At 35.9% G+C, this 17,191-nt stretch overlaps 2 protein-coding genes across 9 annotated transcripts; both read right to left on the reverse strand.

Moving 5' to 3' along the window:
- Positions 1-854: 854 nt before the first annotated feature.
- Positions 855-2,532, reverse strand: LOC133789816 (uncharacterized). The gene is made up of 2 exons (XM_062227539.1): positions 2,275-2,532; positions 855-1,789 (listed from the first exon to the last, which is right to left on the reverse strand). Exons 1-2 carry the CDS (start codon positions 2,506-2,508, stop codon positions 908-910), a joined length of 1,116 nt encoding a protein of 371 aa, XP_062083523.1. The 5' UTR covers positions 2,509-2,532; the 3' UTR covers positions 855-907.
- A 2,108-nt stretch (positions 2,533-4,640) lies between these two features.
- On the reverse strand, positions 4,641-10,677 carry LOC133788503 (interactor of constitutive active ROPs 3). 8 transcript variants are annotated; one of them, XM_062226012.1, is made up of 6 exons: positions 10,454-10,677; positions 10,050-10,119; positions 9,213-9,314; positions 7,229-7,400; positions 5,156-6,856; positions 4,641-5,067 (listed from the first exon to the last, which is right to left on the reverse strand). In XM_062226012.1, exons 3-5 carry the CDS (start codon positions 9,230-9,232, stop codon positions 5,183-5,185), a joined length of 1,866 nt encoding a protein of 621 aa, XP_062081996.1. In that variant the 5' UTR covers positions 9,233-9,314; positions 10,050-10,119; positions 10,454-10,677; the 3' UTR covers positions 4,641-5,067; positions 5,156-5,182. The 8 variants fall into 8 exon arrangements, with proteins under 8 accessions (XP_062081996.1, XP_062081994.1, XP_062081998.1 ...); XM_062226010.1 differs by having other exon boundaries at positions 9,213-9,326; XM_062226014.1 differs by having other exon boundaries at positions 9,213-9,341.
- Positions 10,678-17,191: the final 6,514 nt, after the last annotated feature.

Below are 17,191 nucleotides of genomic sequence, written 5' to 3' on the forward strand. Positions count from 1 at the left end.
CGAAGTTCCGATGGCAACCCGATGGTTGCTCGATAGGTTTGGTTACCCGATGGTCATAAAGGTCCAATGGCTACCCGATGGTTGCCCGATTATTAGTTTGAATCTATACGCCCTTTAAGTACGATAATGGATCGATAATAGTCTGATATATGCCCGATTTTTGTTTTTAAGCTACTGCAGACCTAATAGTACGATGGTAAACGATGGTACCCGATATTAGTGTTTTAAGTGATCAAAAACATAAATAAACCTTTGCCCGATACCGCCTGATATGGCCCGATACTGGTACGATGATAAAAAATGTCGAACTAAATTTCGACATTTTGTTGCCATTTACTGATTATTAAAGGAAAATTAAGTCAGTAACCACATTATCGTACCAAAATAAATAAACAAAAAACTATCAAACATGAATATAGTCACTATCGTACCCCAATCGTACCATAATCGTACCCCAATCGTACATGAATATATAGTAACTAAATAACAACAATAAAACCTTCTATCGTACCCATATCGTGCTAATGTCGTACCATCATCGTAACTTTATGGCAAAAACTACGGTAGTATACACCATCGTACCCACTAGCGTCCCACTGTCGTACCAGCATCGTACCATTGACAAAGTAAGTTAACATATAGAAACTAACTATTATCGTACTACTATCGTACCTATATCGTCCCACTACAAATTCTAAAATTACGATGTTAATAGTAACTACTTAACAAATTATATCGTACCCCTATCGTGCTAGTGTCGTACCACCATCGTACCATTGACAATATAAACAGTTTATAATTTGACACTTATAAATATCGTACTACCATCGTACACTCATCGTACCTATATCGTACAACTACTTATAGAAACATTTAAATAAATTTTCAACATTTTTTAATTATGAAGTTATAGAAAACTTACAAAGTCAGAAAGCCATGTCCTCGGAGTATGCAGTTTCAGGAACCAAGCAGCATCATGTGTCCCTGAGAAGCATTCCCTCAGATATTTATTCCCAATAGTGCCAAGCAACCACTTGTGAAAGGTCATAAGTAATTTTCCATCAACAACCCTCAATGGATCCACATTCACTACTGTCTTCATTTTCTTATTCCTTTTCTTTATTGCAGTGTACTCATCGAACCACCTAGGCCTCTTTCTTTCTCTCCTCTTCTCCGGTGCTGGTGGAGCTATGTCTAAGAATTGTACCTCAGAATCTTCAGTATCTCCGATTACAATAATTTGCATATCCTCTGGTGTGTGAAAAATGTGATCATCTACATCATCAGGTCTGTAATCGTTAGGGAGAATGTCTTCATCTACAAGAGACTGAGGGCCTTCTTCAGTGGACTGAGGGTGTGGATCTGGAGCTGGCCTACTAAGATCTTCCATCATTGTCATCAGCTTCTGCAATTGACCCAAGATCTCGGACTGACCTTTAATAAGGGCACTTTGTTGCCCTTCAACCTTTTCCAACCTGGCCAAAATCATAGAGTAGCTTGGTTGCTCATCTTGGGAGGAGGTGCTGGCATGAGGTGCTGATGGGGGAACCTCAGGTGCTGGAGGTGGTGAAACCTCCTTAAAAATATTTGCTGCTTCTGCTTGTTCAGCTAACTTTTCAGCAAGCTTTTCAGCCTGGCTCTGTAAGGCTTCCTGTGTAGGCTGTCCATCAGCACCCACCTCTAGTTCCTCTAACCCCATGTCCACATACAATGGGGCTTCATTGTCTGTAAGGTTCCTCACATACTGTTCTTCAGCAGGTCGGGCACACAGGTAGGGGTATACTGTCAACTGCCACAAAAAACAATGAATATTTAGATTGGAAAGTAAAACAATATAAAAAATAAGTAATTGTCATCGATGAACAATGGTAACCTATCGTACCCCAATCGTACCTCAATCGTACCATATCGTACCCATATCATGCAAATATCGTACCAATATCGTACCCATAACATAACAATATCGTACCCGTAAGTGAGAATTACTTGCTAACTATCGTACCATCATCGTACTACATCGTACCATTATCGTACCTATACAACTACTTTAATAAAGAATACATAATACATATCGTACCCCCATCGGACCATCATCGTACCAAATCGTACCCCTTAGCCAGTTTTCAAACAGTTGACAAAAAACCACAAAATAACCCCACAATCGTACTCAAATCGTACCCTATCGTATTCCTATCGTGCAGTACCCATAGAATTGCATATCTAGAACAAAATATAGAACATTCAAAATATTTAAAAAGTAAAGTAAAAGCTCACCTTTTTGGCAAACAACTTAATAAGTTGCTCTTTGTGTATCTCTACTTTCTCCTTGCTCTGCCAGTTGATCATTCTTGGAATGCCTTGGCCCAATCTCACAGCATAATCCTGACCCAACTCAATGATGGACTCAAAAGCCCAATACTGTAATGCTGCAGCATACCCATAAATAGAGTACTTGGCCTCCTTCTGAGTCTTTCCTTTCTCAATCTTCTTCTGTAAATGCTTCTTCATTTCTACAAAGTCTTTTTGACAAGTTTGTAACAACTTCTAGTATGATATCTTCCCCCACGGGTACTGGAAAAAGAAGTCAACGTCATCTACCATCTTCAGCATGTCAGTCCAAACCATCAACTTCTCCTCACGACCTTTCAAAACACCCTCTACTAATAAACACAAACCCATCTTGTACACATCATCAACTATTTGACAACTCTCAAAAGCTCTGCGCAGTTGCCCTATGCTCACTGAGGAATGACCATTGAAGTACTCAAGAATCAACCGATCCGAAGTGTTCTTCGCTTTAATCTCAGCTTCAGACGGTCCAGCCTCGAAATTTAAACCAGTAACTAAAGCGAACTCCAATCGGCTAAATCTACATCGTTTTTTCCCAATATAAAACTGGACTTCGTCAGTCTTCTCCCCTCTGAATTTGTGCAACAACAGCTGATGGACTAAGGCACCAGAAAAATTTAATGGTTCCGCCCTGAAGAACTGTTTGAAAGGGGATTCCTTCACCCTATCCAATAAACCACACTGTATAAATTTTGCTTTAATCTTTGGAAAGTACCAACTGCCGCGCCAAGTGATACGTCCCGTAAAATGTTCCTCTACTGGAACTATCATTTGTGGAGGTCTTAAGTTCTGCATAAAACAAATAAATACCCAATTAAATAGAATAACAAAAAAAAAACATCAAATTTTATATTCTGCAATCTACTATCGAGCAACTATCGGACACTATCGCACCATATCGGACACCAATGAAAAAAAATAAAAACTGGAACTATAACATTATCGTTCACTATCGTACCTCACATCGTACACCATCGGATTATAACAACACAACAATTTGTTCCCAATATCGGGCACACATCGTACCCAATATCGTACCCTATCATACCTTCATCCTCAACCTCAAGTTATCAGAAAACACAAAACTATCGTACCCCTATCGAACCACTATCGTACCCCTATCGTACAATCATCTTCAACCTGAAGTTATGAGAAAACACAAATACTATCGTACCCCTATCGACCCACTATCGTACCCTATCGTACCTCTAAAAAACCCAGAAATTTTTTTCAAAATTTTACGGTTTACCAGATTTCACAGAGTTAGATTTCACACAGTCAAATTCAATAATACATACTATAACATTTTCCAATGGAAAAGAAATTGAAAAAAACACATACCCTAGACATTTTTGCATAATGGGGTGTCGGTTTTTCTTCGGGGTTTGAGTTTTCCTTCGTCTTCGTCTCCGGTGAGGCTTGGTCTCCGGTGGTTTGGGTTTTCCTTCGTCGGGTGGTGGGGGTTTTTCAGACCGTCGGGTGAGGGGAGAGATGCATCGGGTGAGGGTGGGTGAGGGAGAGAGATGCGTCGGGTGAGGGTAGTTATGGGTTGCTCGATGGTTTTGTGGGAGTGAAGTTTTGGCAGAGAGAGGGAACGGGAAATGGGCAGGGGAAAAGTTACAGTTTTTATTTATGTTTTTTTATCACTATCGTGTACCATCGTACGATCGGGCATGTATCGGGCACGTATAGGTACCATCGTGTACCATCGTACTATTAGGTCCGCAGTAACTTAATATCAACAATCGGCCATATATCGGACTACTATCGTACCATTATCGTACTTAAAGGGTGTATATATTCAAAATAATTATCGGGCAACCATCGGGTAGCCATCGGACCTGAATGACCATCGGGTAACAAAACATATCGGGTAACCATCGGGTTGCCATCGGACCTTCACCCCTAACCTTGAAACTCAACAACTATCGTGCCCAAATCGAGCTTCTATCGGACATTATCGGGCTTTTAATCAAGGAACCAAAAAAAACGCAGATTTTCACATAACAAGATTTTCACCCAAAAAACAGCAAAAAATACCAACAAACTACAGATCCAACATCTAAACAGCATTCTAAATCATAAAAACAATCAACAACAAGAATCAAAGAAAATCACTTACCCATGTGTATCTTTCTTGCAAGATTTTAGAGAGGAAAGGTATGAGATTTTGTTATGAGAGAGGTATTTTTGGTATTAAATGAAAGATGAGCATTGATTTCATATGGTGGTTAACTTTGGTTCAAATTTTAATTATTAAGCTAATGTAAGCATGATTAATCAAATTTCCCAAAAGAAATTCATATTTATGCAAACCCTGAAATCCCATATTTTTTAAACCACCGTATTGCCAAAATAAAATAAGACAAGTTTTCTTTCTGAAAAAAAAAATCGAGTTTTCATGGCACATTGGGCAAACATTTATCTATATTTCACGGACTTTGTATTCAGGATTCAAACGGAGTAAGTTCCCAAAGACAGTTCATCAAAAGGATATTTTGAAACAAGTCCCACAATAGCAAGGCAACACCATGAATATAGTCCCGAGTCCTCCCAACCACTACACTATATTCCGTCGTCAAAAGGCAGCATTGCTCAATCTTTAGCCGAAAAGGAATTCACTGTTACATATATTGATGTTTAAAGAGTAAAAAGGACCATACTCGAATCAGAGGCAAGTGCCAAGATTTGTAGCAAAATGGACTTGGCTCTATACATCTGGTAGCAGAAGAAAAAAAAAAGCATTAGTAACGCAGTTCAACAATATTAAAAGTCATATTATTCAAATGAAAAAAGTCAACATAACCTTGAATTGACAGTATGATAAACTTGTCTACTTCTGTGGCTTCTTCCACAGCACCCCAATTTTCTTTAGCATGTTTCCGTTTTTCTTCTTCAGTAAATCATCATCCATATCTTCCGAGTATAGTGAATTAATTTTCCCACCAACTGGACTATAATTACTGTCCAATGATCCAGTTCTTTCCATGAATTTCCCATTGTTTCCAGCTGAAAGCATGGAAGCAGCAGCCTCTGCGGCTTTTCTCCACTGGTCAGATTGTACCTTTAGCCTTCTTAACTCTGCCTCCATTTCTGCATTTGCTGCTTGTGCTGCATCTAGCTGCTCAGTCACCCTTGCTGCCCTCTTGCTGCTCCTATCTGCCTCTTCCATTACTACTCCGAGCTTCGCTAGAGCTTCTCTTTCGGCAGACCTAGCTGCCTCTACTTCTGCAACACCATTTTTCACTTTACTATTGTCCACTTGGCTCTTCTTGATTTCCAACTTCATCATTTCATTCTCTTCTGCTATACTCTGCAATTCCGTCTCTTTATCCATTAAATTTGCCTTTAAGTCCGCTAGGTGTTCCTTCAAGTCCTTTAATTCTTTTTCTAGTTTATATTCTCTTTGGCAGGACAGACTTTTCTCAAGCTTTAAATTAAGCCCCTCATTCTCTTCTATAATACCTTGCAGCTCAGTTTCCTTGTCCATCAAATTAGCTTTCAGTTCCTCAATGTCAACTTTGGTTTTCTTCAACTCAGATTCAAGCTTGGCCTCTTTTAGACTAGATCCAGATTTTATCTGCTCCATCAGTTCATAAGCACTTGTTATTTGCACTGTGCTCCTAATTTGTTCTTCACTGTATCGAGCCTCAGAAGTTTCAAGGACAGATCTTAACCGTCCTACTTCAGACCTCAGGTTACTAAGCTCTTCCTCAATTGTGGTAGACTGACCATCTACTTGCTCTCCAAACTCCTGACCAATGTCATGTTCACCTGAAGGAGTCAAAGGCAGGTTGTTGCCAGCATTATTGAGGTCTACATTAAGCTTACTTACGAGTCCTTCTAGGAAGCTTACATGAGCCCTTGACTGTTTCAACTCTGAAGCAATAGAGTTGTAAGATTCAATGGCTTTCATGCCGTCTAACCTTAGTGACTCTACAGTCTTTTTTGCAGTCTCCAGCTGCAGCAGAGTTTCACTAACCACTTCTTGAGCTTGAGCTTCTGATTCTTTACAATCTTTTAACTGATTTTTCATGTTCTCCACAAGAGAGAGTGTCTCTGCTAAATTTCCTTTTAGACTCTGAAGTTCTCCATTTACTAATTCTGCATGCTTTCTTTGTTCAGCCTCAGATGCAGCTACCATTTCAAGCTGGACCTTAAGCCACTGAATCTCATCAACGGCAGATGCCAAGGCCGTTGAATCAACTGAATGCTGCTTCTGTATAGCTTCAAGCTCAGACTGCCATGCTTCATCCCGCTCTTGTGAAATCTTTTGGAGCTCAACAAGATGAGTTTCCTCAGAAGTGGATAGCTCCCGGAGCTGCTGCTGAGACTCTTCAAGCTTTGAAGACAAGGCCAGCAATTGCTTCTTGGAGTCCTCAGCATCTAGCAGAGCCTGTTTCTTCCCTGATTCAGAAGAACACAGCTGCTCCCTTGATTTCTTCAAGTCTTCCTGAAGTTGAGAAATCTGAGATTCTAACTCAGTTATTCTATTTGGGCGCTTTTTCTGGATCAAGAGCAGAATAAGTATCAGAAACGTTTGCATTATGGGAGTAAACAGACATTAGTACTGGTAAATTTTAAAACTACTACAAACAAATTTATGACATCAAAATAATTAAGATGAAAACTTGAAGTAATACATATATTTTAAAATGCTGAAATGAGTTTAAACGTTTAAGCTGGGATAAGAACACAATGAGAGAATTATGGTTATTAAATTTTTTCTCCAGTTGACCTCATGTAGAGTTTTTGCAGTAAATGTAACACACACAAGATCATAATATCTAGCCCAACACACGCCCCAGGACAAAGCAATTCATTCCAGTAATCTATTAGTATTTCAACAAAACAAAGTTATGCAAACGATTTTGAATACCTCAGGCACTGGACTTCTTGGAGACCTGCGCTCAATTACTTTAGGGCTTCTTTCTTTTGGCGTTCTAGTAGCTTGGCTAGAGGAAGATGCTGAATCAGTCTCTAACAAAGTTGGTTTTGGTTGACGAGCAGTTCGAGGAGAAACCCTCTGAGGCACCTCAGAGGTGCCAGTTCTGGCATAAAGAGCAGCGAAATGATATTATGTTCGTAAGCATTAAAATACACCAAGAAATTCTATAACTTTAAAATATTTATAAATAAAAAATAGCAATGGTGAAATTGAATTATAGTGGGAACTATTTGAAAAATAACTAAAGAATTGAGATGAGAAAAAGTTTGAGAGACTCTCCGATAAAAACATTGAGAAAGTGAGCTTGTTATTTATAGAGCTAGATAGATTACTGGAGGTTACAATAACAGAATAACAAATTCCCACATATTGTGGAAAGCTGTACAAACAGTTACACAACAGTTCTAACAACTCTAACAGAATCCAGCTCACTCGATTCTTCCAAAGGCTCACTATTGTTTCTGGAAGATGCCTTAATAATTATAAATCCTGATATATGCACAGCACAGGTTTATATCAAATACGAACGAGTACCATATTTCAAATCTAGAAAATGCTCCATTTGGAAATGCAAGGAAAATTGATACATATTGAGCAAGAAGCTTCGGTGTAATTTATATCAAAATTCAAGCCAGAAAAGTTGTAAGTTAATTCATTGTAAAAAAGTAATGTGTATACGAAAACTTCATAATTTATGAGATTTAAAAGGCAGACTTAATGATACGAAAGTAGATAAATCTCACACTAAACCTTAACTAATTGCCCAATTTTCTTCCAATCAAATTATAAACGTTCAAGAACATTCAGAATTCACCTAGAAAAGAATATGCTACTAACCTTTCTTTCATAGTTTAATCAAAACATAAATTAAAATAAACAACAAAATTCCCAATAATGATTCCACTTCATGGCATTTCCGCAATTCGGGGGGGAAATATTTAAATAAATACATATCATGGTTCAGACTTAGTATCCTCGCTTGGATTTAGTAAAAAGCAAGAAAAATTGAACTAAGAAATTTCAATCTATCTCTCCTGTTCATCCAAATAGATTAATTGGGTTAACTTATAATGTCTACGTCAAAAATAAATTACAAAAAAATAAATATATAAAAGAAAAACAAATTGAAATTAAGCTATAGTTATATACAAAACTATTACCAGGTGACAGAAATAACTTAAAAGGCTAATAAAGAAAGACCATAATAACAGTACGATAACGACGTTGCTACCCGTTATTGTACTATTCAAATCCCATGTTACATACAACATTAAGATAACCTCTAACCAAACTAAGCTACTAATAAGTTATCAGCCTAGCGCTGACGCAATATACTAAATAGCTTATGCATTCCAGGAAAGAAGCCCATTAATTTAATTTAGTAGAACCAGGAGGTCCTGTAGACAGTAGCACACCCACAAGAGACCCCTAGCCTAGGAAAGCCTTAAAAACAGAAGAAGACAAACTGAAGGATTTTTGTTTTGATGCTCATTAAAGAAGAACAAATTTGCTAACAAGGCTTACCACATATAGGCCTTGAGAACAAGTTCTTGGCAAGTAGCACAAGTTCTTGGCAACTGAAGTACACAAGACATGTATGGACGATTCAAGGAAAGCCAAAGCCAGTACTCTTATGCAAAATGTTAAGAGTTGAGACTAATAGACTTAAGCATTCAACAACAAAAATGTAATATTATATAACTAAGACTGATCAAGTTCCACAGATAGTAGAGATTTGTGAACCCCTACCGCACTCCTTTAGTGTACCACAAATATTAAATAGTGCATCATAAACAAAGGAAAGAAAGATGTAATCTGCTTTACGTGACTAGAATCACATATACTGTAGCTGCATATAGATATAGAGTATCATTTTAAGGGAAGAGAGTTAACAAGGAAAAGTCTCTGAGGTTACCTCGCTTTTGGGGTCTGCATAATTTTCCTATTCACCCACAAAACGGAGATGGGTTAATTTTAAGCTTCAGTTACTTTTTGAATGCTCCCTGACCCACAATCCCTGATAAACGTTCTGAAATATCACAAGCTGAGACAGTGGGATCCAATGTGTGACAATACGTGAAGCAATAAATAGGTTTCATGAAGGACATGTGCTCCTTATCATCACATAAGAAGCCATAATGGCAAAAAGATATACCAACGTAAAGGATCTATGATTAAATTCAAAAAGGAATGAATGCTTGCAAGTTGCTAAGACAGAGACCTACATTACTACAGTGCTCCAGGTCAAGGCTCATTATTAAGGTAATCACTATATTACAATTATACCCTTTACCCCACATAAAATCTAAATTGATTATTGCCCGAACAAAGTAAATGCCGTAAATGAAGGAAAAAGTTCCCTCCTCCAGTTCTGCCGTGAAAATGGGAACTATCGGTTATTTTTATAGTGGGGTTAGGAAATTTGAGAAACACAACAAGTTCTCCGAACCACTCAAGAACCACTAACCATATTTGTGCCTTCCTCCTTGTTATAATGACTATATAGTTATACTTTGTACGGGAAAATATTTGTTCAAATTTTCTCGAGAAATACTTTCCCTCCAAACGAACGGAAATACAAAGCAGATCTAAAGGAAGAAAAAAAAAATAATAGGTATAAATCTGCAGAAAAGGAAGGCAAATGCAGCTGAGAAAAAGAGAAAGGAACAGTGATTTTCTCTCTAAGAAAAAAAACCAAAATATATTTAAAGCAGAAAACAACAAAAGAGTGGTACTATTACATGAAACCAACCTTTTCGAGATTCGATTTGTTTTTGGAAAAAGCCTGTGAAATACGAAAAAGCCAGTAATCTTCAAGCTCTCTGAGAACGAAGACAAAGCTACATTTTTTAAATAACTATATTATTATAAAATTTCATCCAAAAAGAGTTCAAAATAAACATCATTACGTTCGAGTCACAAATAAAAACTAAAAAATCAAACAAAGAAAAAGATAGCACATTCCGTCCGTTAATCTTGTTTGGTAGGCCAAGAAAAAAAGTAATAGCCAGACCAAATGGAAAAATAGTTTTCCATAAACTTAAAACCTCATGAAACAATGTAAGTACTCCATCGCTCAATTGACCAAAAAAAATTCTCAGCAGCCAAACAAGTACGATTTTAAAGAAACGGAATGTAGAAGACGGCAGCACTCACCAGAAGTGAACTAGCAGACATGGATGTTCAGAGGAGGGAACTTAGTGGTGGCTTCAGGTTCAGCTTCTTCTGGTCGCAGCTCCCGTGTACTCTCTATATCTCAGTATTTTCTCTTCTCTAGAAAAATGAAAGAGACGAGAGGGAAAGTCCAGGCGGTACGAAGACGAAGGGAGAGAAACAGAGTATTGATTTGTCGTTTCCCCAAACGGAATGAAAATTTATTATTAACCGTTTTGAAATCGGGTTTTACGTCCGAAGTGGATTGTATCTTATCCGTTTCAGTTTTTCAATTTTCGATACATTTTGTCCAACTTTTTTATTTTCCAATTTTTATTTAAGTTGGGAAAATCTCTTCTTTCTGTTGGGGTGTGGAAAATGTGTGACCTATGAACAAATCAGAAGTTAGGTGCGGCTACGTTGAAACTCCTGTTGTATTTGTTTTAATTATTATTGTTAATACCATTTAGATTTTATAACCAACAAGTTTGGATGCGGAGTGTCTAAATGACTCTACGAGTAAACCATGGCACTCCAAACTAGCTTAGTTAGCCAACTCGTATTTGTGGGCAAGGTTAGCCACAATTAATTCATGTCATTGGCATTCGAATGAAAATAATGAAATATTGGCAAGCACAAAATAAGTCACGGCAAAACTTCACACCAAAAGCTAATCTAAAGCACAACAGAGTGACCAATACACTTATTGGTGAAAATAAATATCAAGTCACACATATAATTAATTTTAAATTGAAATATATGAACCTACCTACTAAACTACACCCTAGGTACTTTATAATCATGCTTTAATATAAAGTATACTACACAAACAAATAGCATGTAATGACCTAATGAAGCAACATTATTTTATTAATATATGTCATTGGAGTACACACTATTATGAGTTTTTAAGGATTTGTTTGAATTTTGGATTTTAGGAAGAAAAAATTTATGAGGGAAAATAAAAGGAAAAAATAAAGGAAGTTTTTTTTTCATAAATTTGATAAGAGATTTTTTTAATTTTTTATGTATGTGTTGTAAATTTAAAAAAAATATTATATTACATTTAAGTTTTAATTTTTTTAGAAAAAAGAGTTTTTAATTTATTGACTTAATCCAAATATGAGAAAAAGAAATCTTTTGGATTTTATTTTTTTCTCATTTAAAATCTAAGGTTCAAACAAAGTGTAAAAGTATAACAAGAAATATGATTTTTGCTCTGAAACATATAATAAATTATAATTGTGTCATTAACTAAAATATAATGAGGAGTGTTAAGGAAATTCTTTATTGTACTATCTTTTACTCTTATTTATTCATGCCTAATATGTGGATATTATTTGATTTTTTATATTTTAAATCATTTGTGGAATATACATATCATTCATTGATTTTAGAAACTAAAATAATTTGTAATATAGAATGCATTTAGTATTTCTCAAATATAATTACAAGAATGTTACTATTATTCCCACCATTATACCATCTCTAATAGATGGTGGTGTAAATTTTATATTAAATTTAGCTCAAAAAATGAGCCAATGTTATATTTAGTCCAATTTTTATATTTGTGCTACAATGAATAAAGTGCAAATTAACTCAAAAAAATCAATAAAATCATTTAATTTTCATTAAAAAAAATATACAAAAATTGGTTTTTTTTAATCTTTTTTGTGTCATTTTATATTAAGCTTTTAACTTATTTATACATAAATGTTGAGAAACAATATGACATACTGTATTTTGTGAGCGAATGAGATTGCTTCAAGAACTTGTTCCACGATTCAAAAAGGTTATTGGAAACTAGCAAGCTTTTGAGAGTAGTTCCAGTTTGTGGCCTTTTAAATTATATTTATAATATCAACTGTTCTTGAGGTATGTTATTTTGCAATCCATATACTGAGAACTTTATTCTTAATACTTTGTTGTTTGCATTCTACCCACTATTTTTGTGAGCAAATGAATTTTACAATATATTTACACATCTATAATGTTGCATGCTTTTGTGCACTAATATAGTGAATTGTAAATTTTTACACGTGTAGATTCTAATTTTTTTTAAATGATGGTATTCATCATAAATATATCAAATCTCCAGTAAATTTTCCATAAAATTTGAATAATTTAAAATAGTAAAAATAAGGTCTAAAATAATATTTGCATGCGTGTGACAATATTGAAAGTTTGGAACTCTGTTTCGACATCTTAAATTATTTAAATTTTCTTAAAAATTTGTAGAATGTTTGTTGTGATTACAATGATCATGATCATAGCCATGTGAAAATATTAACATCATAACTAATACAAATATATATATAAGTATACGATTCACCACGATAGATAACGTAGAAAAAGCATATACCATTATGGTTGCCACTATAAATAAATATATATATTAAAGAATTTTACTCTACAATTCGGATTGCACTATCATACAACAAATCTCATTTAGTCTAGCGGTACAGTAAAGATCATTCTGATATCAAAATATCATATCAAAGAAAAAAATATTAAAACAAAAATCTGCATCATCCTGTTTAAACACCAATTGTGCTGCTTGGTTTTTCATCAATTATTTTAGCTTTCCAAAGGGTCGAAGGCCACCAAACTAAGTAGTCTTGCTCGCAACATGGTCATCGTTCTTGTGCCTTTTCTTCGTGGAAGTCGAGGTTTGATGAGCAATTTAATATTCCATTAAAACCAATTGAAGTAATCAGAAACCTACATAAATCCAAACACAGAGATCGTCCATACGAATCAAGTCAGACAGAGAAAATGTAGAATAAAAAATACTCGGTAAACCCAATTGATAATACAAACAGAAAATATCAATAGAAATGAGATATATGTTAGAATTTTTAATGCACACAAATAACATGAACAAACAATACATAATCTAAAATTATGTCACTATAAATGCATGTATGAGAAATCTTAAATCATAACTCTATAGATCATTTGCTAAATTAAAAAATAAGATAAATACAAAAACGGAAACACTAACATAAAGTCATTGTTAGAGATGATACAAAGAGGATTGTGATATTTCAAAAAAGCAGAATCTCTCTGTGTATTTCTCTGTGATGAGGAATGAGAGAATAAGAGTCGTATTATTTTTTTGGGACCACAACAGTATATATCAACTGATATTAATATTAGTTTTGGATAGTTATAATTTGACCTCTCATCAAATTATAAATATGACTTATGGTTTCTACACATTTATTCCATAACATATAAATACCCTATGATACTTATAATATAATTGGTTCACTTTATTTTGTTTCAAACTTTATAATAGCATCATACATTAATACATATGGGCCCATAATAGGATTTTAATCCAACAATCTCTCATTTGGGCAACATATGTTTCCTTATAAATGTGTAACCTTATGAGCTCAAAATTTGCTATCATGTAAATGTATTCTTTAACAATCTTGTCCATCAACCATATCCATATAGGATCAAAGCAGTCTTTATCATATTAATCATGACTAAACCCATCAATGGTCACACACATACAAATATAGTCAAATGACATAGATCAATTATGGATGTGTAGCATGAAAATTACATGCAATGTAAACCAGACATGCTTATTCCCAACTGGTCCTACTTAAACTTTAGTGAGGTCAGAATCAAACATGACAAAACAGAGTGAATAAACTAAATACTTCATTCTGATCAGAAAATAATCAAATACATAAATGTCTCAAACAAACATAAAGCAAATAAAAATACAAACTCCCACTAAATCATGATATCCTCAAACAATACAACACCCATATGAGCAGTGTGCTCATGAAAGACCTTGGGTGGTAATCCCTTTGTGAGCGGATCCGCTGTCATGGAGTTTGTCCCAATGTGCTCTATGGATATCTGTCCACTCTACACTCTTTCTTTCACAACTAGGAACTTTATGTCAATATGCTTTGACTTGGATGAGCTCCTGTTGTTGTTGGAATATAGCACTGCTAACTTATTGTCACAAAATAACTTGAGTGGTCTTTGTACATTCTCCAAAATGCGCAGCCCAATGACAAAGTTACGCAACCATATTCCATGATTTGATGCCTCGTAGCATGCTACAAATTCTGCTAACATAGTGGAAGAAGCTACGAGTGTTTGTTTGACACTTTTCCAGGATATAACTCCTCCAGGTAACAAATAAATATAGTCTGATGTAGATTTTCTACTATCTTGGTACCCAGTGAAATTGGAATCAGAATACCCTACGACCTCCAAATGATCTGATTTCCTATATGTGAGTGTATAATCTTTTGTTCTCTAGAGATATCCCAAAACCCTCTTGGCTGCTATCCAATGGTCCATACCAGGGTTGCTCAAATATCTGCCTAACATGCCAAAAATATATGCAATATTCGGACACGTACATACTTGAGCATACATTGGACTCCCAACAACTAATGCATAGGGAATCTTTTGCATTTCTTGAATTTCAATGTTACTTTTTGGGCATTGACTAAGACTGAATTTATCTCCTTTAGCAATAGGAGTATCTCCTGGTCTACAATCTTGCATGCCAAACCTTTTGAGTACCTTATCGATGTAGCTCTTTTGTGATAATCCAAGATTACCTCGAGAACGATCTCGATGTATCTGAATTCCTAATACAAAAGAGGTGTCACCAAGATCTTTTTTTTTTTTTTGATCAAGAAGGAAAGGATCTTCACTGAACAAAACAAGATGTACAAACAGAGTGCTAAGCACTACAAGACCGAAATTGAAAACAAGCCAACAGCCCCAACACTAATTACATTGTAAATGCCTTAACAAGGACTGCTCTTGGACTGAAAAATTCCTAAAATTAACCAAGTAAAGTCTATATTTAATTATAGATTTAATTTCATTAACAAGACAGTTAGCTGTCAAAGAATAGTCATAAAAAACACTTATGTTCCTATTTCTCCAAATGTTGTACACAGTAGCAGCAACAGCAAGATTCAGCAAAGCTGCCAACAGACCACGCCGAGGACGAGCTAGCCAAACACTCCAGCTGGTGTAATCACTCGGCCAAGCACTAAATCCAAACCAGCTAAACAGAATATGAAGCACTTGAGTAGATAAACAGCAAGTAAAGAAAAGATGTTGGTGACTTTCAGGAAAGCAACCACAAACCGGACACAATTGAACAGGCACCACAATATGCAGCTTTAACAGATTATCCCTAGTAAGGAGTTGCTCATTAATCACTTGCCAAAGAAGGAATCTATGCTTAGGCAAAGAGAGCTTGCACCAGACAGCTGAATAGTAGCCTACAATCTGCTGGTTTTAAGCTGAATTATACAGTTTGGATGGCTGAAACCTCCCAAAACTACCTGCTGCCTTAATCTCAGTGAGACCAAATTTCTCCCTCATGTGGCATAACTTCCTCCAATATCAACTACAGTCAGATTTCAAAGTGTAACACCAGAAATTACAGCCTTTCAAATATATAGAGTTAACCCATTTAACCCATAAAATCTCAGGCTGCTCAGATAAGGCCCAAATGTACTTGGCAAGAATTACTCTATTCCAAAGAGCGCCATCTCTGAAACCAAGACCACCATACGCTTTTGGAAGGCAAACCTTCTTCCAAGAAGCTAAATGAGGTTTACTTCTCAGACTAGCACTACCCCAAAGGAAGCAACGGCACAATTTCTCAATTTCCTTAACAACACTCTGAGGTAAAATAAAGATACTCATCCAATAGTTGCAGAGACCAAATAAAACCGAATGGATAAGCTGCATTTGGCTTGCGTAGGAGAGGTGTCTACTGGACCAAGAGTTAAGTCTTAATCTGATTTTTTGCAAAATTATATCACAGTCCTCATGACGCCACTTAGTTGGCCTCATAGGAACCCTAAGGTACTTGAGCAGAAAAGATCCTTCCATAAGATTCATCTCCTGAGAAATGATATTCCTCACAGTAGAAGAAACTCCACCAAAAAAGATTTGAGACTTATCAGAATTAATGGCCAAACCAGTAACCGAACTGAAATCATCAAGCACAATCTTAAGAGAAAAGACAGCCGAATGAGTACCCTTACAAAAGAGGATCAAGTCATCAGCAAAACAAAGATTGACAAGCTTTAAACTCTTGCACATTGGGTGAAACCTGAAAGAAGGATCAAGAGCAGCTAGTTGAAGCCTCCGAGTCAAGTATTCCATGTTAAGAACAAATAAAAGAGGAAACATTGGATCTCCCTGACGCAGCCCCTTCTTACCCTTGAATTTACCTTGAACATGACCATTCATGAGTAAAGAATAAGAAGTATTCCTTAAACACATCATAATCCATCCTATAAACTTCATAGGAAAACAAAGAGCTTTTAAGAGATCCTCAAGGAATTGTCAATCTACCGTATCATAAGCCTTGCTCAAATCAATCTTTATAGCACATCTTAGGGAAGTAACAGCTCGACCATAATTTTTAATAAGATCTTGAAAGATCATGATATTATGAGCTATTGAACGGCCTCTAATAAACGCCCCCTGGTTCGGCTGAACAATAGCCGGAAGAACCAACGCCAATCGAGAACATAAGAGCTTAGCTATACATTTATATAATGTGGTGCAGCACGCAATTGGCCTATAATCAATAGCTCGAGATGGATTGGCCACCTTAGGGATTAAGGACAATGAAGTTTCATGCAGGTCTAATGGAAAATTCCCTGATTCAAAACAGTTACTAATAGCATAACAGACTTCCTTGCCAACAATCTGCCAGGCAGCCTT

Source organism: Humulus lupulus, chromosome 7 (assembly GCF_963169125.1).
Source record: "Humulus lupulus chromosome 7, drHumLupu1.1, whole genome shotgun sequence".
In the NCBI taxonomy this organism is placed as follows: Eukaryota; Viridiplantae; Streptophyta; class Magnoliopsida; order Rosales; family Cannabaceae; genus Humulus; species Humulus lupulus.